Source organism: Eptesicus fuscus, chromosome 7, assembly GCF_027574615.1.
Source record: "Eptesicus fuscus isolate TK198812 chromosome 7, DD_ASM_mEF_20220401, whole genome shotgun sequence".
NCBI lineage: Eukaryota > Metazoa > Chordata > Mammalia > Chiroptera > Vespertilionidae > Eptesicus > Eptesicus fuscus.
Window position 1 is genome coordinate 40,721,938 of NC_072479.1, and position 25,706 is coordinate 40,747,643.

At 39.9% G+C, this 25,706-nt stretch overlaps 1 protein-coding gene across 1 annotated transcript in view; it reads right to left on the reverse strand.

Moving 5' to 3' along the window:
• LGR5 (leucine rich repeat containing G protein-coupled receptor 5) overlaps nucleotides 1-25,706 on the reverse strand; it is a 153,154-nt gene that overhangs the window by 49,599 nt on the left and 77,849 nt on the right. The window contains exons 3-4 of the mRNA XM_028131178.2: nucleotides 14,988-15,059; nucleotides 7,332-7,403 (exon numbers count right to left, since the gene is read on the reverse strand). Coding sequence (XP_027986979.2) covers nucleotides 7,332-7,403; nucleotides 14,988-15,059 — 144 coding nt within the window. The remainder of the gene's footprint in view (nucleotides 1-7,331; nucleotides 7,404-14,987; nucleotides 15,060-25,706) is intronic.

A 25,706-nucleotide genomic window follows, 5' to 3' on the forward strand; every position in this document is an offset into this window, starting at 1 on the left:
CTAAGGCAATGGGAAAGTTAATTCTTGTAGATAGATCAATCCCAAACTCCCTGAAGAAACTACTAGAGTTTAGCTCAGCTCCAGAATGGCAGGTGGGAAAAGCCATGGTATAGAGATAAGAGTTTACAGCCAAAAATCAGTGAATACAGGCTTCAGTCAAACTGGGGGAGATTAGCTGGTCCTGAGCAGCAGTGTAGAACATTACTTAGAGATTAAGACTTCAGTTCAGCAAGTATTTCTTGAGTGCTTTCTTTGCCAAGGTGCTGCACCTGGTGCTGGAGATCTAGCAGTAAACCAGGCAGTCAAGGTCCCAACCTTTATGGGACATGTTTTATACAGGTTAGTCAGATAACCAAATCATTATGATGAAGTGTTAGGTGAAGGGAAATGCATGGTAGGAAGACCCAACCTAAATTTCACTTTTCTTTGAAGATCTAACCTAAATTTAAAACCGTCTATGTGTAATCTACTTAGTTGTTTCTCTTCAAACACATGTATTTAAGATCAAACTCAGGATCTCCCACCCCATCCTCCCCAAATGTAGTCCTCTACCAGGGTTTCTTATCTCAGTGATGGGCTTCATTAATCATGTGGTTATATAAAGCAGACTCTCAGGAATCATCCTTGATCCTCTTCCTCCTTCATTCTTCATCGCTAATCCATTGCCAAATATTAGTAATTTCATCTAAATAGTTCTCAAATCCATCTCCCTTCCTACACCTCCATTGCCCCATCCTGACAAAGTTTTTCTTTCTCTCCTAGACAATTTCAGATCTGCCCATGCCTTTCCTGCCTAAAATCCTCCAGTGGCTTCCCATGGCTTTGACAAAAAAGGTTAAAAGTCTTGACATGTTCCTAATGGCTTTCAAAGGAACTGGACTCCACCTGCCTCACTAGACTCTTTTTTCACTTCTCTCCACCTCACTCTTCCTGATTCAGCCACACTGACCTTCCTTCTGTTTCCTGATGTGCCAACTTTTCCCATCCTCCACCCCCGCCCCTGCCCCACTATAAGATCTTGCACATATAGTTCCCGCTGTCTGGAATGCTTGTCCCTCTTGTCTTTGTCTAATCAACTTTTACCTTTGCAATAGAAACAAGATACCTTTTCTCACCTGCAGTTTCTTCATCAGGAAAGTGGAGTCAAGTTCTCCCTCACAGGAAATGAGGGATCAGACAACCAAATACATGAGGAAACACTAAAAATGAATGTCTGGCCACACTATAAAAGTATTGTTGCCTTTTCTTCTTCAGTGTCTTTATTTCTGTCCTGCAGCATTACAGCTGTTCTTTCTTTTTGTAAATCCTCAAGCATGTCTGGAGTAGCACGTGTTTCTGTCAAACTCCTTCCTTTCCCAGGCTGTAGTGCCTGTTCCCTGCAAGGGGTTTCCTGAGGGAGGCAAGAGAGTGTGGTGGAAAATGGCAGATCTTGGAGTCAGAAGACCAAAATTCTTATTCCAGACTCATTAGCCTGACTCCATTACAAGCCATATGACCTTGAGAAGGTCAAGTAATCTCTCTGAGTTTTTTGCTTCCTCATCACTAAGGTTTCTGTGAGGATGAGGTGGGATGATGCAATGCAGGTAAAAGTGCTTCATAAATACCAGTGGCTGCTGCTTTCATAGCCATAGCATTTAATAAGCTCCACATTCTGGTTTTGTTTTTGCAATGCTCCCATTCTCTGCTGGTTTTTGATGTGCCTTTTCACAGTTCATTACAGACCTCATCTGTCCTGAAAGGGGGGAAATGCTGCCCTTTCATGATTTGCCTTCCCATAGCAGTCACCCCTAGATTCCCCAAAGAGTTTAATTTGCTTTCCAAAGTCAACCTTCATTTCACCTGACAAGGCTAAAAGAAGTTTATTTTACTTCTCATTCCACAACATCCATGTTCCCTTTCAGGTATTTGTCTATCCGGTATGACTGTCATGTATGTGATTTGTCAGAGCTCTGGCAGACAACTTGATGTAAGGATCTTGCACACATGAGGCCTTGCATGAAGTAACCCCCCCCGCCCCCATATGATTCTGAGGACAACGCTCTAATGTGAACTCTCTTCTTGTAAGCATTGCATAGAAAGGGCTTTGCCGAAACCGGTTTGGCTCAGTGGATAGAGCGTCGGCCTGCGGACTGAAGGGTCCCAGGTTCGATTCCGGTCAAGGGCATGTACCTTAGTTTCGGGCACATCCCCAGTAGGGGGTGTGCAAGAGGCAGCTGATCGATGTTTCTCTCTCATCGATGTTTCTAACTCTCTATCCCTCTCTCTTCCTCTCTGTAAAAAATCAATAAAATATATTAAAAAAAAAGAAAAAAAAGAAAGGGCTTTGTCTCTGAAAATAACTATCTTCTAATGTTCAAATGAGGTGGGGGGACAAGGCAAGACTTCCCTTCCTCATTACAATCCATTGGGTGCTGGTTTGTGCTTGGTTCCATGAAGAGAACTCTCAGTGTAATAGACAAAACCCTCGACCCCTAGAACTTCCAAGTCCACCGCCATCGCACAAAATATGCTGGCGCTTTTGTGATAAAACAAAACAAATAAAAACCATGGTATGTTTTTATTAAGGAGGCTTGTAATTTCTCTTTCTGGAGAGTATTTTAGTGGAAGGAATGATGTCACTAATACTAAAACCATTACTCTTTTTTTTTTTTTAAACCCCTTTGATCCTTTAATCTTATCCTCTTGGCTACCTCACCTTGCTTTCTGTCTGCTCACACCTCTTTGTCTTGTGTTACTTCCTTCCCGTTCTTTATCCTTGGAAACCCAATAGGCTTCTGGGTATTAACAGGAGAAAGCTGCTGCTGGTTCTAGGCTTGCCTTCTTTCTGCTCAGCCCTGTGAGTCCACTGCCTCCTCGTCACCCATTCGTCTTGCTTATTGTCTTTTCCGACTATTATCCGCAATACCCTACTGTGAAGCGTCTGGGTGAACTAACTGACATTTTGCATGACGGTCCACGGGTGGGGTCTGTGGTCCTGAAATGGGGATTACAAAAAGAAGCCTGGACAGATCATGTTCCAGGCAGGAACTACACATTCCTCTCAGATTTTAGAATATAGTCTGAAGGTGAATATTAGCTAATTGGAGAATAGAGATAGTACTAAAGATATGTCTCATTCTCCTTTCATTTTCTATTTACCAAACTATGATTTTTGTGATTGTGCATACTTTCCAGTTAGCTTTGGTAGTGCAGACTTGGAATAAAACCTGACATGTATTAAATCATTCTCTGATTAACTGGATACGTCATTTCCTTTGATCATCTAGTGCTTCACTAATGACATACTTGAACATCATTGATGACTATGCAAATGAAGCAAGGATTTTTAAAAATAGATCAGTTTCTTAACTATTAATACAAGGTGTGAGGGTATGGGAGGGTTAAGTTTTGAGTTTCCATCAAATCGCTGTAATCTGACCCTAGTCTTGAAATGACTATAACGCCAAACGTTTCTTGGTGAAATACAACTCGCTGTGAATTGTGATTACATTTCCGATTCCTTTCCAGAAAACAGAAAGGAAATTGAGTTATGTTTGATTACATTACAAAAAATCCAGTTGGTGTCTGGGCAATCATGACCAGTCAGAAGCCGAACACGCACATTGTACAGGGGCCGGCCCTGGGCCGCGAGGCTCTAGCGCATGGACTTGCCCTCTTATTCTTTAGCTGAGCAATTTGTAAGCATCAGGAGAGAGTTAAAAGAACATGAATGCACCTATCTGCTTTCATTACGAACAAAGCAAAAATGTCTTTTGTTTATGCAGAATAAATGGAAAATTACATCTCTTGAAACACGAGTACAATCTGTTTCTTCCTCACCGCAGTGCTACCCATTTCAATATATCAAGTTTCTTAAACTTTCCTCAATGAAGCCAGGTCGATAGGAGTGGAGCAAAGTATACCAGTGACCTGTTTCAGTAGTCCTCAAGCATTCTTGGTTTGTTAGGCCACTTTGCTGGTAGCACAGAACACTAAAAAACATTGATTTCTCAAATACATCGGCCATACAAATCATCTGAGAATATCGCTAAAACAAAGCTTCTAACGAAGTGAGACTGAGACGAGGCCCAAGGTTCTGCCTGTCTTAGGAGGCGCTGGTGCTGCTGGACGGCATTTGAATACCAGGGTCACGCAGCAGGCGGCCTCTGAACGTTACCTGCCCAGGCTGCCAGTAGAACTAATAGGCAGATGTGAGCTGTTTCAAGTAAATACAAACAAGGCAACCCTGACTTTTACTTCATAGTCCACGTACATTTATAATTCATACTGGAATGCAAAGTATGGGTTTTGTTCCTATTTCATGTTTAAAAAGAGTTCCGGAGAATAGGTACATATCATCCGAAAGAATGCTGCAGGACACTCGTTTTCCCGGTCTTCACTTAAGAAGCTCTTAGCTATGTAATGAGACCAGTTAGAAAACACTAACATCCGGATTTAATCGTGTTGGGGTGCAGCCTAGATGATTCTTCTTGGCAGCCAGGGCTGAGAAGCGCCCCCCCCAATCCTCCCACAGAAGTTACAGAGCCAGGCAAGTATTCAGGGTGCTGCACCCACTGCCCCGCGCAGGGTGGAGTGCTCCTTGGAGAGAGCATGTATAATACGAAGAAAATAAAAACATCAAGAAAGATAGAGAGAGTTCAAGAGAGAGAAAAAAAGAGGAACCGTTGGATAAAGGCTGGAGGTCCAAGGGCGGCAGCAGTCCTTTCAGTAACTGCGTGGAGGTCTCCCCGGTGTTGGCAGCCCGGACGAGGCTGCTCCCACCCTCTGTTACTCATACGGATGCAGAAGTAGCACGGAGGCTCAGGCATGGCACGGAAAATGGATGCAGGATGGATACGGAATGCATGTTTGGAATGACCATTAGCCTCAAACCGAATGTTTTAAGGAAGCAGGGGAAATACTATTAAATACCTTGAATCTGGGGCAATAGCAAAATTTTAAAGGGGCTCACTGTTGCCCAAACTTGCAAACCGGGTACGGGGCTCCTTCGGTTGGTACAATGTGGCATCTGTGTACTTGGTGGTTAAGTCTTTTGCTTTTTTTTTTTTTGGTCAAGTCTTAACTCTTGTATCAAAGCAGCGCAAAGAAATGTAAGTGAGAAAAGTGGCACGGCAGCGCAAATGGCCAACATAGCACCTCACAAGGGTCTGTCTGTGCCGGACGAAGGGACCCCAGACGAACATGACAACCAGCTGATACAGTCCAGCGAGTACCAGGGCCGAGTGTCTCTCCAGATGCCTCTGTTGGATGTGATAAGCGTCATACTAGAAAGTTAACCCCTGGCTTTTTTTTTTTTTTTTACAAGGAACACATACTTATAAAGTTTCAAAGGCAATTGTTTTTGCGAACCAGAAACCAAATGCAAGAGACACCTGGTGAATAGTTAATATCTAGACAGTAAGAAACTAAATCTGAACACCTTTATCAGAGAGGCACCACCCAGTTCGAGTGAACAAAGGATTCGTGGTTTTCCCTTTCTCAAAGAGTTCACTTCTGTGTGTGTTCTGGTTGTGATCTTCTTTCAGCTGATAGTGGCTTTTGGTTACAAACGCTTATCCTTCTATCTTCTGCCTGCCTCACAGCTGTTTAAAGTTCCTATTGGCCACCGCTATTATCTCGCTTTCAATCCAGGCTCGGGACCCCGTGCCCTTACACAGACAGCCCACGGGAGAGCGGCTTGCTTCTCTGACTGCTGCTTCCCCTCAGGAAAAGGCTCGTGCAACAAAGGAGGAGCGATACTGTTATGTCATTGAGGAGCTCCTGAAAATGCCTCAGACCTGTCCCAGGCCACAAAGGGGCCCTTGTGGGCATGTTTATCTATAGGATGGTGAAAACCTAGGAAGTCACTTTGTTTGACTGCAGTGAAAAGCTTGAAATGGTCTCAAGCCCAGATTTGCTTTCATTAAAAAAAAAAAAAAAAAAAAGATCAAAGGAAGAAAGTATCATCTCCAAATCTCACGTTCCTCCTTCTTTCATGTCACCTCAACAAAAGGCGTTAAGCACACTGTGGGTAATGATTAACTGGTGGGCTTTTTACAGTGATTTTCAACTAGAATCTGCAATATTTATTTGCCTTTCTTATGCATTTATCTCCCTCATCATTGTAGACCAGAAGCCAGTATTTTGTTTGACAGAGGGGACCTCCAGTGTGAGTAAGATGAGAACGTATATCACACACGTGTATACTGGAAATCATGCAATATATTGTAAACACTTATGCATGCTGATGAGGTAAAGATTTACTGACCAAGTAAGTACTCGTGGCATAGTCTTGGCAACTAATTACTGTCGACAACTGCTTACAATCCAAGCTCCAAAACATCTGATATCTAATTTTTATTTGTTCAGAGGTTTTAAATCAGTGGAGGGTGGAAACTCCTGATGGAAAAGTTGTGGATTCACAGTAGGGAACACCACCACCACTGCTATGTATGTTTGTGTTTATGTGTCTGTGTGTGGTGTGTGTGTTTGTGCATGTCTGTATGATGTGTGAATCTGAGGTGTGTGTGGGATTGCTTGTGTCTGTGTGTGGTGACGGGGAAGCTTGGTTTGCAGACCTGTGCAGTAAGATTTTAAGATAGACTATTAGAGCTTGGCTTATTGATTTGAGAACCCCTGATGTACATACAAAACTTAAAAAAATTAAGTCTTTATTTGACTCAGCAAATTTCATTACAAGGCAGCTCAGATCATCTAAAAACAGAATGAATTGAAGATGCTGAGGTGTCTGGATTGTGACACCCATTTTTCCAGGTAAAAGGAGAAAATAGCCCTGCTGGTATGGCTCAGTGGTTGAGCGCTGACCAAGAGGTCACCCTTTGATCCGTGGTAAGGGCACATGTCTGGGCTGCAGCTTGATCCCCAGTAGGGGGCATACAGGAGGCAGCAGATCAATGACTCACTCATCATTGATGTTCTATCTCTCTCTTCCTCTCCCTTTCTCTCTGAAATCAATAAAAATATGTGTAAAAAAAATAAAGGAGAAAGTAACATTCCTGATTCAAAAGCAGGAATTTCAAATTACAGGGGAATGTAGGACAAGATCCTGGAAGTATATGTTTTGTCCTGAGATACCAGCGTATATAAGAGGCTTCGGCTGGAGGTATTATGATTAAGCCTCTGCCCTGAAACCCCCAACTCCAACACGAGTCCCTCCCACACATAATGTTTAATGAGGAAGCGAAGAACTGCTGCTCTAATGGAAACTATCTTTCCCAACTTATTTAGGTAGGACCTCCAGCCAAGGAATTCACTAAAGTGGTAACCTGGACATTTCAATGCTCCTTCCCAAATTGATCCTGAGGACATTTTGCAATTTCAACGATACTTACAGGGATTGAAGGCTCCGCAAATTCTGCAGCGCTTCCGTGGGTACCTGCCTTAGATGGTTGTTCTGCAGCATACTGCACATTAAAACAAATAAAGAAAAACATTAAAGAAAGTAAATACTAGTTTACCATAACTGGCCATAGCTGTGTCAGGCACTGTTCTAGGTGTCAGGGAAACAGCAGAACATCAGACAAACCATGGGAGCTTAAACTCCCATGGGAAGTGACAGGTAAATTTAAAATTAATGAATTTCACCCTATGAGCCAAGTGATAAGTACTATGAGTACAAAACAAACATGGGTTTGGGATAGATAGTAACAAAGAGTGAGATTTTTATTTTAAACGTGGTCATGGAAGGTCTCTTAGGAGCTGATATTTGAGTAGAGGCTAGAATGGAGTCAGGGAGCAAACATGTGAATATCTGGGAGGAGCTACTGAGGAACTAGGAAGAGCAAGTGCAAAGGTCCTGAGGTTGGGGCTTGCTTGACTTGTTAAAGGAGCAGCAAAGGATCAATTGTGACTGAGGAGGAATGAGTGAGAGCAAGAGATTGGAAGAGAGAACCTGACGCCTCTCACGGAGCACTTTCGGGTCACAGTAAAGCTTTATTTTAAATGTGATGAGAAATTCCTGTTGAAGGGTTTAAGTGGGAAATGATGTGATCATATTTATGTTTTTAAAGGATCACTGTGGTGATGATATAGATTAGACAAAATGAAAATAAGGATAACGTCTATTAAAGATCTCTTTTCTTGCTCATGGTCATATTTTGATAAAAATTACATTCTTTTTGTGAAGTAGTTGCATTTTTGCTCACCTAGGCTCAACAATTCTTTTCAGAACATGGGGACTACAGAATGGCAACGCCTGGCAACAATGCAATAAAAACATACTATTGCAAATGGGAAAATAGCGTGGAAAAATTCCCATTAGATTCCTTATATTTTGCTACCTTATTCATAAAATAACACAATAATTTTGCAGCCACTCCCATCCCTCTGAGTATTGCATGGTCCATGTAAGCCAGAGGCAGAATACTGTTTTAGAAAAGTAGACATTTTACAGAAATTTTTCTGCTTATTAGGTCACAAACTTATATTTGGATTTCAGAAACAATTTGCCTGGTTCCCTCATCGCCACAATTGAAGTTTCTTTTCATTAGATGACTAACTGGGATTCAGCTCCCTGTATGTCTAACTCTTGAGGAATCTTTGCTGAATGTACACATTCTCAAGTTGAATAGTGTCTGGTAGGATTAAGGTGTGGTGAAGAGCATAGGTTCTTGAGTTTGAATACCTCTTCCATGTCAGTAGCAGTGTGGTCTGAGCCAAATCACCCAATCTCTCCACGTCTCAGTGACCGGTAATTATACTCCCCCACAAGGTCATTGTGACCATCCAATGAGTGAAAGTACATAGAACAACACCTGCCGCATAGTAAGCATTCAATAAAAGTTGGCCCTTTTGTATGAATTGATGAGCCCCTTCTCAAAACCAACGAAACAGTGAGATGGTACTGTGACATTTTAATTGAGAAAACAAAATCAGCAGCAACAAAACCCGTGCCAGAGGTTGGTACTCAAACTTTAGGGTTCAGCAGAATCCACTGAAAGGCTTGTTAAGCCGTAGGCTGCTGGCCCCATCCCTAAAGTTTTCCGTTCAGTAGGTTGGGGTTGGGACCAGAGAATTTGCATTGATGTCTGTGCTCTGGGCAAGGCACCACAGATTGAGACCCACCCTATGTTATGCTAAGTACTTCTGATATAATATTTTCAGATGAACTTGAGGCAACATTGAGCTTGGAGGTAAGTCCTAAGGTTTAAGTCTTGGAAAGCAAATCATTCAACCTAACTGACCCTTGATTTTCCATCTGTGTAATGGGAACAGAATAACCTCTGATTAATAGTTGTTTGAATGATTAAAATCTAAAGGTGTTTATTATACTTTCGTATATGCAAATACAAATTCATATACAAATAAGACGTGAAAAATATTTGGAGGTCATAAAATTTATGCTTTTCTCACCATGACTGAGATTCTGTTTTCTAAGGAATATACTTGTGTTACTTTCATTCCAAAACTTTACTCAAATAATTTCATTATGTTAAACTTGAATTCAACTAACATTTCATAAATTAAGAGTCTCAAAAATTATGTTAATTCTTTACAAACCAAGTCAAGTTTTAGGGAGATCTCACACTGCACTGACCAGTTTGGGAGTCCCAAAAATTGTAGGTTGAATTCTGTATGCTGCACAATTTACCGGAACATTAAAAGTTTACATTTCTATGTTATTTTACACTTTTCCAAGCAGTTTAAATATGTTATATAATTTTAACTTCATAGAAGTGTTTTCTAAGTCATTGATGGTTGAGTGATTAATTATGATAAGATACATGATCATCAGTGTCTAAACTTTGTAGGTAGTATATTACTGGTACAAAGTGTATATTAATTGTTTTCCTATGCTTTGATAACGAACAAGTGAAACTATTAAAATGTGATCTTCCTAAAATATTGTAAAATTGGAGTAGAGGATAGGAGATATTTAGATGGTTTTCCTTCGTTGAATAGTTGCAAACTTTCTCAGTAACTTTATATGCCTGGCCTCAGAAAATGGAATTTAACAAGCTTTATTAATGATAACTTTTAAACCTACTCTTGACTTACCTCCCAACAATTTAATTTTTCAGCTACTTCTACCAGTAAAACACCAAAAATATAATTAAAAAAACCCCATAATTTAAATCCTGATCTTTTCCTAAATAAAGAACTTTTGCTTAATTACTTTCAAATGACAAAACAAGAGCAAGTTATCTCCATTACATCCTTATAAGTCTCCAGTGAGTTAATTAGAAAATTCTATTTTTGTTTAAGATATTCCAGAGGGAGACGAAACAATTAAAGGGTTTACAGCACCATGGAGTGCAATTAAAACAGAAAGCATTCCCAACACTGCTGCTGATTTCTTTTGCAAATGCTCTTTTATTTAATATATTGAATATAAGCAGAATGTGCATGAACAGAATATGGGTTTAGCCACTTATAACCTCATTTTTTTTTTTTTCGTTCACATATGGGGAAGAAAAGAAAATGAAACACTTTCTCTAGAGACAAAGGATGACTTCATAGTTTCTTAATTTCTTTCCCTGAGGAGCTTTAAAATACTCCCTACTCCATACAACATCCCCATGCTACTCAACAGCACAATTTTTTGGTTATCTTTTTTGCCAATAGGACTAAATAAGAATATGAACAGTGAGTGAATCAGAGGGAGATGGGATAATACGTCGAAGGGGACTTTGTAACAATCGATGGCTTGGTCCTCTACCTAATTGTCCTGTGTTTAGGTATCAAGTAGCTATTAAGGCTCTATTCTGGGCCTCTGTGGGAATGAGAACAGTTTGGCTAATTGTGACCTTTCTATGGTTAGTTTTACCCATCTCCTCTACATGGTTTTGGTTCTGGTAGTGGGTGGCAGGAAATGAGCCATTCTGTGACTGAATGGCCTACATAAGACAATGTGCCTTTGTTGAGGACAGCCTGGTTTAGAATCCCACTGGATGGGTATTTTGGAATACAGAACCAATAACTTATTTTTTATGAAGGTCAGTATTTACATGGGTAATAACATTAAACGTTAGTGATCTTCTAGAGCTCATAGTAACAAGTTTGGATATAAAACAATCCCAGCCAAGGACGGCTTTTGCTGTCTTCATTGTGCATCTCAATGGATTGTACTGCTAGTATCTTTCTCTTCTTTTACCATATGCCCTCCTTACACTGGTCAGGGTCCCAGACACATATTACTTTTATATTATCTTTCTTACCATGCTACAGTGCAATCAGTTATTTCTTTCTTTTTTTTTTTTTTTTAATATATTTTATTGATTTTCCACAGAGAGGAAGGGAGAGGGATAGAGAGCTAGAAACATCGATGAGGGAGAAACATTGATCAGTTGCCTCCTGCACACCCTCCACCGGGGATGTGGCCGCAACCAATGTACATGCCCTTGACCGGAATCAAACCTGGGACCTTTCAGTCCACAGGCCGACGCTCTATCCACTGAGCCAAACCGGTTTCGGCAGTTATTTCTTTCTTGTTATGACTTTTGGACTTTATAAAACAACTAAAGGCCTGGTGCATGGGGTCTCTCGGCCTGGCCTGTGCCCTCTCGCAATCTGGGACCCCTCAGAGGATGTTGGATAGCTGGTTTCGGCCCGATCCCCACAGGCCCGATCCCCACAGGACCGATCCCTGCAGGCCCTAGCCAGACAGGAGGGAGCCCAACCCTGTGCATTGAGCATCTGTCCCCTGGTGGTCAGTGTGTGTCATAGTGACCGGTTGTTCGGTCGTTCGGTCGCTTAGGCTTTTGTATATATATAGATTGAGAGTTTCCATGAGGGTAAGGTCTGTGTTTCATGTTTCCCTGCTATTTAATAATTGTTTGTAAGAAGAAATTTTACATTTCCATGGTTATATATCTTTCATTGTTTTGTGGTGTTTGGGGTACTTGTTCTACTGCACTAACAGCATTTTAAACTAAATATGTGGTTAGAAATCATATAATACCTAGAATAGACAGGATACAAAAGCTGAATTAATTATTCAATAATTTTGAGAGAATATATTTATTCCATTTAATCTTTCCTGTACAAAGTATTAGTCTTATGAGAACTTCTTAGAAAACCTCTCAGTATTATTAGGTATGAAAGTATTGTTGATTTACATTTGGTGTGGAGGAACAGTCAGGTATGATGTGGTAGATAGAATTTATGCTGGGCTGTGCTGCACATCACAGGACAGCTTACTGCAAGAATACCATCTGGAAAAACAAGACACCCTCACAAATTTCCAAAACACTCTATGGCAGGAAGAACCACTGTGGTTGGGAATCATTGCTCTAACACTGAAATACTTCCAAAATATTTTGACAATTGAATCTTCTCCTTAGATATTAATCCTTAAGTAGCAAAGGGAAGAGTGCACACAATTCCTGGCAGGAGTCTTGCTCCCCTTGAATCCTCCTCACCTTGACAGTGATCTAGCTAAACTGAGCAGTCTGAACATGCCACTCCCTTGCTTACATCTCTTCCTTTGCTCCTCATTGTGTCTAGAACATAATAATGCCCACGCTTTTTTTGACAGAATATATGGGATTCATGTGACCAGGACTCTTTCTACTTCTCCAGGCTCTTTTCCAGATACTCTCCACCTCCTCCTAAATGCCTGAGCCCCAGCCTGCTTGGGCTGCCCGCATATGCCAGGTACTTCTTGCCACTGTGTCTCTGCGCATCTTGTCCCTCAAGATTCAGCTCCTAGGTCATCTCTTTGGGGAAACATCTCTCTTAGGAAGCTGAACCTTGACCATCAGACTGGACTAAATTCTTCTCAAGCTCTGTAGTTCCACAGCGCCCTACACACAGCTCTAGACACACTTTAAGAATTACAGGTGAAAAAAAAAAAAAAAGAATTTCAGGTGATCTATTTGTCTTGATCCCACAATCTGCCACTAGATTGTAAACTCTTCAGGCATGACCACACTTACTGATCATTGTATTTGCAGCAGCAATGCATTCAATGCCACTTTGAGTCTCACACTTACCAGGCTTTGCTGAGCCCCTGACTGTGTAGAAGACAGGAGACATTGATTGGTTAGGAGAGGAGAGATGAGAGAGTCTAACTAAACACCACATTCCATTCTGGGGGAGGAGGTACATATAAAAATGACAAGCATGAGAGATAACCTGTGATTTTCATTTTTAAGTCAGATTAATCCAAAGCTTCTGAAGTATTTAGGCAAAATACACCATAAGAAGCAGCAAAGTGTGTCAAAAGTATTCTGGGTAAATAAAACCTGCTGACAGGGAGAAGCCCACGTTGCTTCGAATGCAACTGATAATCCACTAATAGACATATAGCATTAGGTCTACATCATACAAAATGAAGAAGAGTTGACAAGTCTAGAAGCCCCTTGTCCTCTCTGTATCATCACTCTGGATCATTTATTCGACCAGTATTTCTTGAGTGTCTACTATGATTCAGGCATGTTCTAGAAGCTGAGGATAGACCAGTAGCCAAGACAGACAACATCTCCAGTTTCATGGACATTTAGTGCAGTATGATAAAATTAGAAATATATAATTAGAAAATTAAAAAATGTTATAAAAATTCATACTAAACTTAAGTAATTCAAATATGAAAATTCAAAAATGTAAAATTATAATTCTATCTAATTATCATATCTAGTGTATATCTAATCATAGATATTCTTATATATTTATATGTATTAAAATTATATAATCACAATTTACATATAATTATGATGGCTGATGATACATTTTACACGCAGACACAGATATGTAGACACACATACACTCTAGCTCAGTATATCTGACTTACATTTTGTTAAGTGAATTAAGATGATCAGTTCCAATATAATCAATTTAACAAGTATCCAAAATGCTTAATGGTACATAGTCAACAAAGGAAATATATTCCCTTATTTGTCTTATCCAAATTTGATTTATGTGATGTATTTTGAAGGGTTCCAAATATTTTGCTGTGTTCATGGAGACATAGGTGTATTGAAGTTGATGCTCTAACTCAGAATTCTACCACATAATGAATTAACATTAGAATTTGGCAATGTTACAATTTAAAAATATTTCTGCCTAATAGCAAAAATAATTCAAAACTGAGGGGACAAAACCCAATTATCTAAGCAGACCAAAAATGGTTCTGCTATTGAATTTGATCTTTAACTAATATTTAACAAATATATTTACACTAAACTACTTTTTAAATAGCCTATGTATCCATGAGGTGAATAAAATGTAATTTCTATTAAGCAGGAATATATCAAATGCCCTTTTATTGTTTATAACTTTTATCTCAAAGAAAGAAAATAAAATCAGGGTATTTTCTCTGAGATAAAATTTTCCTAATATGACTTTCAATTTGAGTTACCTATTTTCTCTACCTAGGTGCTTTCCCCCCCCCCATACACAGAATAAACTGAAAGAAAATTAAACAATGGGTACTAGAATAAGGAGGTAGTCAATAATAATAATTTTTCTGATAAACAAATTGGGAAGTTGGACATTAAATAATATGAAAACCCACTTTTACAAGTCTCAATGAATTAATATTTATCAAATAGTTACTCATTGTATCTACAATCACTAGGCTTTTTCACATCTATTCACAATTGTAACATAAACTTGGTATTTTTGAGCAGATCTTTAATCATAAGGAAACAAACTTTGCAAATGGTTTGAAGATGTGATCTCATTATGTTAGCATCACGGTGGTTTATTCACTTGGTGATCAAAATGATTCAAGAAACTCTCCCCAACATCGTACCACAAAAGGAAATGAAATACTTTTTTTAAAAGTTTGAGTTGATAAGTTGGTTATTTAGGGGCAAACAACTTTAGATATTAAAGTTAGAAAAAGAGAGGTGAATTTTTTTCACACAAATCCAGCCAGGTATAAATAATATTGCTTTATGGGGTACCAATGAAGGCAGACTTGAATTTAGATGAATTATCCCAAATGCTCCAAGTAGGTTATTTGAGGAACTCAGTCTTTACAAGTTAATTAGCATTCACTTGCCGCTCAAGTCAGAAATGTACCAGGTCACACCTGGTTTACTTACAGAACTTTAAGACTGTAGAGGCCAGCAAAGGCTCCCTTGGGAATGTATGTCAAAGCGTTTCCGGCAAGACGTCTGTGGGTTTGAAGGGAGAGGAGAGAGAGTGAGCACAGTTCTCTTCATGTGGAATTCATTTAGTTGTTAAAAAAACACACAATACAATTAAGTTCAAACCACAAACCAAAAACAATGGTAAAAAACTTGTTTTGTTATAGTTTGTCAAAATTTTCTGTAAATTTCTAATAAAAAAGCTGGCAAAAGAAGTGCCTAAGAAGAAATAGAATAAATTACCTATTTTACAGAGGTCCTTTAATAGCTTACCTACACTATATATAACTCTCCTTTAACAATTTTTTTTTTTTTATACAAAAGCTAGGCAAAGGGATAGAGAGCAGTGGGGGGCAGTTGCCAGGGTGATGGGCTTATTCTTACAGGTAAGACGGTGGGAGAAAGCTCTGCTATGAGGGCTTTTCAGCAGAGGTCTGCGCCAAGCATCGCTAAAGCCCTGAGGTGGGAGTGTGTCTGGTGTGGTCGGGAAAATGCAAGGACGCCAGCGCGGCTGGAGTGAAGTGACCGAGCAGGAGAACGATGGGGTGAAGCTGGGGAGGTGTCCAGAGCCAGTCCATGCAGGGCTGTGGAGGCCACAGTAAGGGCCTGGAGAGGGAAGGGGTGTGATCAGATCTGTGTTTTAAAAGTATCCTGCCATTGTATGGGACGATGCTCCAACCAACTGAGCCACACCAGCCAGAACCCCGGAGTGGCCAGGGAGAGGTCAATGGGGGGAAAAGAAGACATATGTAATACTTTAAACAATAGAGAATTTAAATTAAATAAATAAATCCTATATAATAAAAGGGTAATATGCAAATCAACCAAATGATGGAATGACTGGTCGCTATGATGGGCACTGACCACCAGGGGGCAGATGCTAACGGCTGGCAAACGCAGCAGCCATGGCGGGTCCCTCTCCTGCCTCCACGGCAGTGCTAAGGATGTCTGACTGCTGGAGGAGAGCGGGCCTAAGCCATCAGTTGGACATCCCCCGAGTGCTCCTGGACTGGAGAGGGTGCAGGCCGGGCTGAGGGGACCCCCCCCCCCGCATGAATTTCATGCACCAAGCCTCTAGTAAATAAATAAAAAGAAATTAAAAGGTCCTTCTGATGGGACCTTTTCTTTCTTGTTTATTTAAAAATTTCTTTTAATTTTCTATTACAGTTCACATTCGATATTATTCTGTACTAGTTTCAGGTGTACAGCATAGAGGTTAGATAATCACATACTTTACAAAGATGGGAGCTTTGTAGAGGGGAGAATAGAGCAAGAGTGGAAACAGACACAAAGGGAGTTCACACGGAGATGCCGGTGCAGCGCAGCTGTGGTGGAGGAGGCGAGAAGGGTGGGACTTGATGTGGAAGAAAGAAAAATCCAACCCCACAAACCACCAGCAACAAGGGGAAATGTAGGCCGCCAAAAAAGAGTAACATTTTATATATTATTGGTACATTATAGACAACCCACATGCATTTGATCGGTTATCCCAAGTACTATACACAAAACTGGAGTAATGAATTGTGTATGACCGTGACATACAAGAGTTGTTTATTGTCACAGAAAGGCTCAGACTTGGTTGACGATCACAGATGGCTTAACTGATCAGACTAAACTGACTAGTAACTGTTTAGGGACAGCAAAAATGTCCCTAACTCTCCTGTTCACAGCCTTGACTTCGGTAGCACATCTCTGAGTTCTAGAACAGAGCCTTGAGATGGGCCTTCACTCTTACTGCCGCTTACGGTATGAAGCAGCTTGATGGTTTCTGAGACCTTGACTTTGGAAAGGAAAAAGAGAGAGAAAAAAGTATGTATTTATTTATCTTATTAGTTTAAATTACTGTTAGGGTAAAAACCTTCCCGTTACATTTCCTGAAACATAACTCATTTCACGCGAATTGTTTTTCTTTTCTGGGCATGGACTTTGAGAATCCCAAGTCTGTGTTCAGAACTAATTTGGGAACCACTGACCTGTGTTATCAGGGGAGTTTGTCTTAAAGCAAAGGAATTTATGATGTGTTGTTGGCTACTTGCTGGGCTGATGGAAGATCTATCTCATGGACAAAAACAACAATTTACGGAAATCATTGCCTCCTTCCCCTCTTATTTCTTTGCCATGTGGGATGGTTTTAGTAATTTTAAACTATAGGAAAAAGAGACTTTCAGATGAATACACAAAGAGCGAGACCTGCACACAAATCAGTCCTGTGATGGTTTGAAACAACAAATCTCTGGGCAACTGTGTCCCGACTCTAGAGACCTACATACAAATGGGCTGAGAAGTTGCTGTTTTTCTCCCTGTTTCTAAAATTATTTCATGGGGCTATCTCTTTCATTATCTTCATTTCTACAATAAGATATAACTTCATAAGAAGAAATTTTCTATCATATGAAAAAGATCCTGCTTCATATATAAGATCAATATTGTACCACTATTATTACTGATTTAACTGCCATTAAAAAGAAAAAAATCATTAAGTAGATATATTCTTCAAATGAAAAAAGTAATTAGACACTTTAGTGCCGTAACAACCTACGAAACTATTTTTGAGAACGTATATTCTTTGAATCTTTACACTAATTTGGATCTCTAATGTAGAGTAACCTAGAAGTTTTTTTTTTTTTTTTGGGGGGGGGAGTGGGTGCATAGCTTGATTTTGTAAAATGGAGGGACAAGAGCAAATGAATCAGATGTGGGCCCTGATTCCTCCTCGCTGGACATTGGCCTGGAGAGAAAGAAGCATGTGTGGATAAAACGGGGGAGCACTGAGAGCAGAAGGGGGTGCTTGCTTGCTTTCTGATTGGCACCCTTGGGAAAATTACTGAGCAAGAAATAATGGTCCAACATGGGTCACCTCGGCCAAGTTCCAAAGGCAGAGCAGCATTTTCGGAGCTAAGCAGAGGGCCAGGCCATTCTACCAGCCCTCCCAGGTCAGTTCTTGGGAGAACTCTTTTGACTTCTAACTCTTAGTTGTTTTGTGTCCTTTTCTTTCCTTTCCATTTTTGGTTTCCTTTCTTCTCACCATGAATTTGCTGTGAGACTTAACACAAGCCACTTTACGTCTCTGGATTCCATTTCCCTTATTTAAAAAGAAGTACGGTTCTTCCACTAAGGTTTCTTTTCTGTCCTAAAACTGTTTTTGTTCCACATTCATTGTTCTGCTTATCCTTATTCTTTTCTCTCGCCTCCTCCCTCCACCTGCTTTTTTCTTCTTACTGATAGTAAGGTTTCTTTATTGCATGTCACTAATGTTTTAAAATTACTTTGTCATACTTTACATCAGGAGGTAGATCAGAGGTTTTTATTATTCACACTTTGTAGACAAAGATATCAAAGCTCAGAAAGGTTTTATGTAAAATGAAAAATGGTTGCTTTCCGATTTCATGTACTTTAGTCTTTTCTTATGGAGCATGAAGCTATGTAACAACAGTGCTACTTAAATAATTAGCAGAATGAACTTGAATATGGTATCCTTATGATTTAAGTAAAAGAAGACGTTTCAGATTACTTAGCAAATTCATTCTGGCTCCTAGAAGTTACTGCTTTATTTTCCAACTTTTACAAAGTACACGAGACCTAGAGAGCACGTATTCTAGATATTCTAAATTAATTTGTTCTAGAAATTTGGTGAGGGCTAACATCAGGCTTAATGGTAGTCGTTTTTTCTCTCTTCCCATTCTGAAGATCTGGCCAACCCTTGCCTATTGCATTTGCTGAAACTATTTTCCTTCTCTGTGATTTCCCAATATTAATTTCAGTGGCTCCATTACTATTTCTAAATTTCCTTTCACTCTTATGTATTATAATTTACCTAATAAGTGTAAACTCTCACTTAAACATAAAATTTCTGAAGTTTCTTACTCTCTCCTGGTGTCAAAACATTCCCATCTGAAAAAAAAAAATTCTCCTAAAATAAAATTAGTAAAAATCATAATGATATTGTAATTAGGAACTTTCAAAAGACAATGAAGTTAAAAAAGTGAAACCAAATATAATAGTCAATTGAGATAGACTATTCATGATTCTATTCAATTGATTAAGTGCTCATGTTGTTTCTGGGGCCACCACATACATGGTTTGGCTTTGGGTCCATGCATACGGAAGCAAAGTGTCTGGGTCATCAGAGTTGGACACAATAGGATGAACTCAAGTCCGCTGTAATGGATTAACCTTGCCTGTGCTGGCAGTAATGTATCATTGTTGAAGTTGACCAAGCCCACCCGTGGTAGGTTTTCTTTTATAAGATGTCCATGCTAGTTGCACGCCACGTACTTAAAGTTTAGCCCTCTGGAGTTCATCTTTGTAAGATTTGCTGAAGCCTTTTGGACACAAAGATCATGACATTCCATCAACCGTTTTCCTTCCCATTGGAAAAAAAAAAGTGTCTTTCCTAATATGCCTCAAGAAATTGTAATTTTCAAAGACTGTGTTATCTCCCCTCCCTGCCCACCAGTGAGCTAAGCATATTTAATTGCTCAAATCCAGCCAAAAATCTTGTTTTCTTAAACAGTATATTTATGAGTTGTCCATTTGTTTTCATTATTAGATAGGATTAAAAAAATCAGATTTTGAGATTCGAGGGCTAAGGCCCACTGGACTGAATAAATGAACTCCTCAGGGACAAAAGGGGGATCCTTTTGTGGGCATATGACCTTATGGTATTTTTAACCGCAAGACTAATGAAGTTCAATTTTCAACTCCTTTCTGAAGGCTTCCTTAATTACCTGAGTCCACAATCAACTTTCCTGTGGATGTATCCTATGCAAGGCTGTCTATAAAGGTTAATTTTATATTCTACCTGATTTGATGATAGCCTTCTAAGGTCAAGAATCTTACTGCCTGCCCAGAGCAAGAAGCTGAATCAATATTGATTGATTGATCACTTTTTCTTATTTCCAAAGACAGTTGGCGGTAGTGCTACAGTTGCTTCAGGTCTGGCATAACTATTCCAAGATGGTTGCCCGTCATTACATAGCCAGATGGGGAGCAGCTGAAGAACACCCCTTCTTCATCACTTACCAAATTTAAATCCACTGATTTCTTTGAGCACTTTCAAAAGCCACACACAGTGCTTTTAGGCATGCAAATAGTGCCTGCCTTTTATCAAACAATCCATAAGTGCTAGGCACAATGTTAAGTACTTGATAAACATTGTGATGTTTAATTATTATAATTATATTAAAAAAGTGACATGACTAGTCCCCTTTTACAGTCGGGAAAGTGAGCCTAGGAGAGGTCAGGTGATTTGCTCATGCTTACATAAAAACGTTTACACAAGAGAATTTAGTTCAACATAGCAGTTTGGTTCTAAATTTTGGGTTTTTAACCACAACTTTGCTTAAAAGCAGGCTAGTCTGGAGCTTGTGTTGGTCTAAAAGAGGAATAATACAAGAACATGAATGGCTCCATCATTCATTATCGACAAAACTGTTGCTTACTGCTTCTTAAAAATTTTTTTAAAAATTGATTTCAGAGGGTAGGGGAGAGGGAGAGAGAGAGAAACATCAATGATGAGAGAGAATCTTTGATGGGCTGCCTCCTGCACGCCCCCTATTGGGGATCAAGTCCGAAACCTAGGCATGTGCCCTTGACTGGGGTTGAACCATGACCTCCTGGTTCATAGGTCAAGGCTCAACTACAGAGCCATGCTAGCTGGGCTGTTCACTGCTTCTTATTCAAAGTCCTCCTTCCATTGGCTTCCAGATCCCATAAAATCTTACTTCTCTTACCACTGACTGGTTGTTTTCTTTTTCTTGCTAGCCCCTTTTTAAGTTCTCATCCTCCAAACATAGATGATTCTCAAGTGTCTGCTCTCACACCTTTTCTTTTTTTCTCTGTCTAGTGGTGTTTAAACTTTAGTGTGTATTACCATTGCTTTAGGAGCCATAAAAAATTCTGAGCCCCAGACCCAAACCCAGATTTAGTGAATCAGAGTTTGAGTGTTGACCTATGAACCAGGCGGTCACAGTTCAATTCCGGGTCAGGGCACATACTTGGTTTCGGGCTTGATCCCCAGTGTGGGGCATGCAGGAAGCAGCTGATCAAAGATTCTCTCTCATCACTGATGTTTCTGTCTCTCTCTCCCTCTCTCTTCCTCTTTGAAATGAATAAAAATATATTTTTTAAATAAGCAGCTCAGGTGATTTTAATCTGGGTAGAGAAGCACACTGGGAAACACAGAGTCTGTACCCTCTCTCAAGGTCCTCATCTGCCCCAACACCTTCCTCAATCACCTCTTTGTAAGATTCTCCATCATTATCTCTAGAACAGGCTCCTCACGCTCCAGACTCACATTCTCCGTTATTGACATTTGCAGTTGGATGTCCTGCTGGCACCTGACACTTATTATATCCGGAACCAGACCTCCTCTTGTCTTCAAAATACCAATTGTTCTCCTCGAATTTCCTGTTTCTATTGACTGTGCCTTATCAGTCTCCTGGCATCTAATCTCAAAACCTTACTCAGAGTCATCCCTCACCTTCAGAGCTCCCTTTCAGTGCCTACGTTCAATCAATCGATGAGTCCCTGACTCTCTTCCTCTGCTGTGATGCTTCTATATATCCTAGTGGGTCTCAGCAACCCCCAACCCTGTAGACTTTAAAAAATGATGTCTGGGTCCCACTGAGACCCATTAAATCATAATCTCTGGGAATAAGCCCTGGTGATTAGTTAATTTTAAAAATGCTCCAGGTGATTCCAATGTACATTCAAGGTGGGAAACTCTGAACTGGTCCTCACATAATCTAATATTGATAAGTTAACCATCCCCAGAGACAATGATTCACTCATTAATTAGGAGAGGTGATTAGTTAATGGATTTTATTTTTATTTTATTTTTTGTTAATCCTCACCCAAGGATATTCTTTTCATTGATTTTTAGAGAGAGTGGAAAGAAGCGGGAAAAAGATAGAGAAAGAGAAACATGGACGTTAGAAAGACACATCGATTGGTTGCCTCCCACATCCTGACCAGGGCCAGAGATCAAACCTGCAACCCAGGTACGTGCCCTTGACTGGGAATCGAACCAGCAACCCTTTGGTACTCAGACTAACACTCTCACCACTAAGCCATGCTGGCCAGGGATAGTTAATGAATTTTAACAGTTATCCAGAAGAGATAATAAGAACCTGGACTAGGTGGTGATAAAATAGAGTAAACAAATGGAAAGACAATGTGGGATGACTAGCTTTAGGACTTTGATATTGGCTGATATGTGATTACTATGTCTGGCTGAATGACAGACATAGTAATCACAAGTTTGGATAATCAGAAAGCAGGAAAGGCAGGAGGAAAGTTCACCTGGATATATAATATTTTAATATATTTATATATATATATTTTAATATATTTTAATATATTTTTATTGATTCCAGGTTCCTGAGCTCAATTCCAAATTTCTGATTCACTAGTTTGGGGTGGAACACAGGATTTACCTTCCTAACAAGCTCACAGGTGGTGACAAGGCTGCTGGCCCAGGGACCATATTTTGGGAATTACTGGCCTATCTAGCAGGTAAAGACAAAAGAGATCTGAATTAGGAATATTGATTTAGGGGGCTCATCCATATAGCAGAAATAGTTCAAATTTTGGGTTTCCTGCTCAAATAACTGCAATTATCTTCTGACTGGTCTACAGCCTCCTAATGGGTTTCTCTGCTTCCATAATTCCCCAATATATTTTGCATACAGAAATCAGAACATTTAAAAAAATCATAAATCCTATTGTTTCAATAAGTTGCATACAACCAACCAGTGGCTTCCCATTGCTCTTACACATTGTCTGATTGTTCTGGGCCTCTTCTCCAACCCATCCCATGTCCCTGCCTCTCCCTCTCCCTCTGCTTCAGCCACACTGATCTTCTTTCAGATCCACAAACATTCCACATATTTCCTATCTCAGGGACTCTGCTCACATTGTTCCCCTGCCAGAACCACTCCACCCCTGCGCATAGGACCACCAACTCGTCCTCATCCTCCTGATCTCAGTTTAGATGTCACCTTCTTAGAGAGACTTTCTCTCCTGTCATCCCTTGTTAATTATTCTCTACCTAACCGTGTTTGTGTTCTTCATCATTCTTGTCACAATCAAATATCATACGTGCATGTCTCCTTGCTTATTATCTGTCTCCTCTACTAGACTGTAAGCTCCCCAGGGCGGGCATTTCTTGAATGAATGAATGAACCGTAGTTAAGTCCTATTCACTCTTTTTTTTAAAAAATATATTTTATTGATTTTTACAGGGAGGAAGGGAGAGAGATAGAGAGCTAGAAATGTAGATGAGAGAGAAACATCGACCAGCTGCCTCCTGCACACCCCCTACTGGGGATGTGCCCGCAACCAAGGTACATGCCCTTGACCAGAATCGAACCTGGGACCCTGGAGTCCACAGGCTGATGCTCTATCCACTGAGCCAAACTGGTTTCGGCCCTATTCACTCTTTTTAAAAAAAAATATATTTTTATTGATTTCAGAGAGGAAGGGAGAGGGAGAGAGAGATGGAAACATCAATGATGAGAGAGAATCATTGATTGGCTGCCTCCTGCACTCCCCACACTGGGGATTGAGTCATAACCCAGGCATGTGCCCTTGACCGGAATCGAACCTGGAACCCTTCAGTCCACAGGCTGATGCTTTATCCACTGAGCCAAACCAGCTAGGGCGAGTCCTATTCATTCTTATGTTCCCAGTGGCTCAATCAATATATGTTGAATGAATTAATTGAAAAAATACTGAGAAAGGATACAATAAAACTAAGTGCAGAAATGAGGGGAATGTCTACATTTTATAAGAGTTGGGAGTGGAGAAGAAAGGAATGCTAAAAGGCAAAAGAAGAGGAGGCAGAGAGGTAGGGCACTTTCAGAATAGTGCCCTAATTATCACAACAAAAATGTGTATATATTATAAAATTTATATACATACACACATGCATACATATAAATACATACATATTCATGCACACACACATACACATATACACATATACTACATACGTACACAGACACAGATATCTAAATGCCTATATCCTGTATGGATAGACATTTGGAAGAGAAGCAAAACAATTACCATGACATAACACTAGAGAAAAAAAGAATTTCAAAGAAGCAGCATTCATCATCAGTTGCCAGATCTATGATGACTAGAGATTGAGCATTGCCAAAGCCCAGGGGCAGGAAGGCTATTCATGGGCATGTTGGTGTTTTCATTTTACTAACACAATCCAGTATGTAAATTGCAGTTTACTAAAGTTCTTTCATCATCCTTTCACTTAATCCTCAGGGAAAAAAATCTCAAAAGACAGGCAGGACAGCTCTAACCATTTTCAGCAACATGATGAGGAAGTAGAAGTAGCAAGCGTAGCTTGTGCTTGCAGGAAGTTTGGTGGTATCTCTCCTTACAAATTTCATCTGCCATCACAGATACCTACTATTTATATAAAGATTCTTCAAGGCCAACCATAATATGAGCAAACAGGGCCAGGGAACAATAGTAACTTAGATACTGACCTCCCTAGAGCTTCTCATGTTCCCTTCTTAAATCGAGCACTTGATTCCAAAAGCATTAGAATCTGGGAATATTGTTAAATAAATATCGCTTGGAAATAAAAAAACATAGACTGTTTAAAATGGCAACGGCTCATTTTCCCTCTGGTTCAATCGGACTACCAACCTAAGTGTAATGGAACTGGTAGCTGTCAGCATTAGTGACAGCTCCTAACATCTGCACCACACTCTAATGGACCAAGTGTAGGATCTTGTACGTGTCCACATAGCAAATGTTAACACAACGTCCCTCGTGGAACTGAATAACTGAACCGGGGGAGATGCTGTTGGAGAGAAATGCAACTATTGCCCAGGATGTTAAAATTGGGTAAAGAACTGTCTGCATTTGTTGTCTATATCTATTAAAGCTCATAGTTGGAAATAGCTTTTCCTTCACACGTCCTGGATACCTGGGATTACTGCAAAATCAAGCTCATGAACTAGGAAAAGAGGAAGTTACAAGCTTCTTTAAAGTGTTTTCATTTTACGAATACAACCAAATATGTAAATTAGTTTACCAAAGTTCTTTCATCAGCACTTCATCTGGTCCTCAGAAACATCCCAAAACACAGGCAGGAAGCAGCAGCTCTTCCCATTATCCCCCAAGGCCCAGGGAGGTCAAGTGGATGATTAGCTAGTAAGTGGCGGAGTCAGCATAGCACAGGAGTCCGGGGCTTCTGCCTCTACACAGTAGCAGCCTCCACACTCAAGTCAGATATGTGTGTTTTTTTTTAAGTTCTCGGTCTCACATTGCACCAGCAGGACATTTGACCTGTGCATGTCTGGTTACCTTGTAGATTTATAAAAAATAAATAACAAATGAGACCTGAATGTGCCCAAACTTGTGACACAGGTAGTAAGTGTTCCAGAATGTCAGGAGAGGGAAAAAGAGACAATGAACTGTGATGGTTCTTATTCTTCCTCTTTATTCTGGCTTTTATTCTATTTGCTCCAGGTAGTCATTTTCTCCAGGATTAAAATGCATTTAAAAAAAATATTAAGGCAGTGAATACCTTTAGGGCTTTATTGATTCTTGGAAGATTTTATTTTATTTTATTATTATTATTATTTTTTTAAATATATCTTTATTGATTTCAGAGAGGAAGGGAGAGGGAGAGAGATATAGAAACAT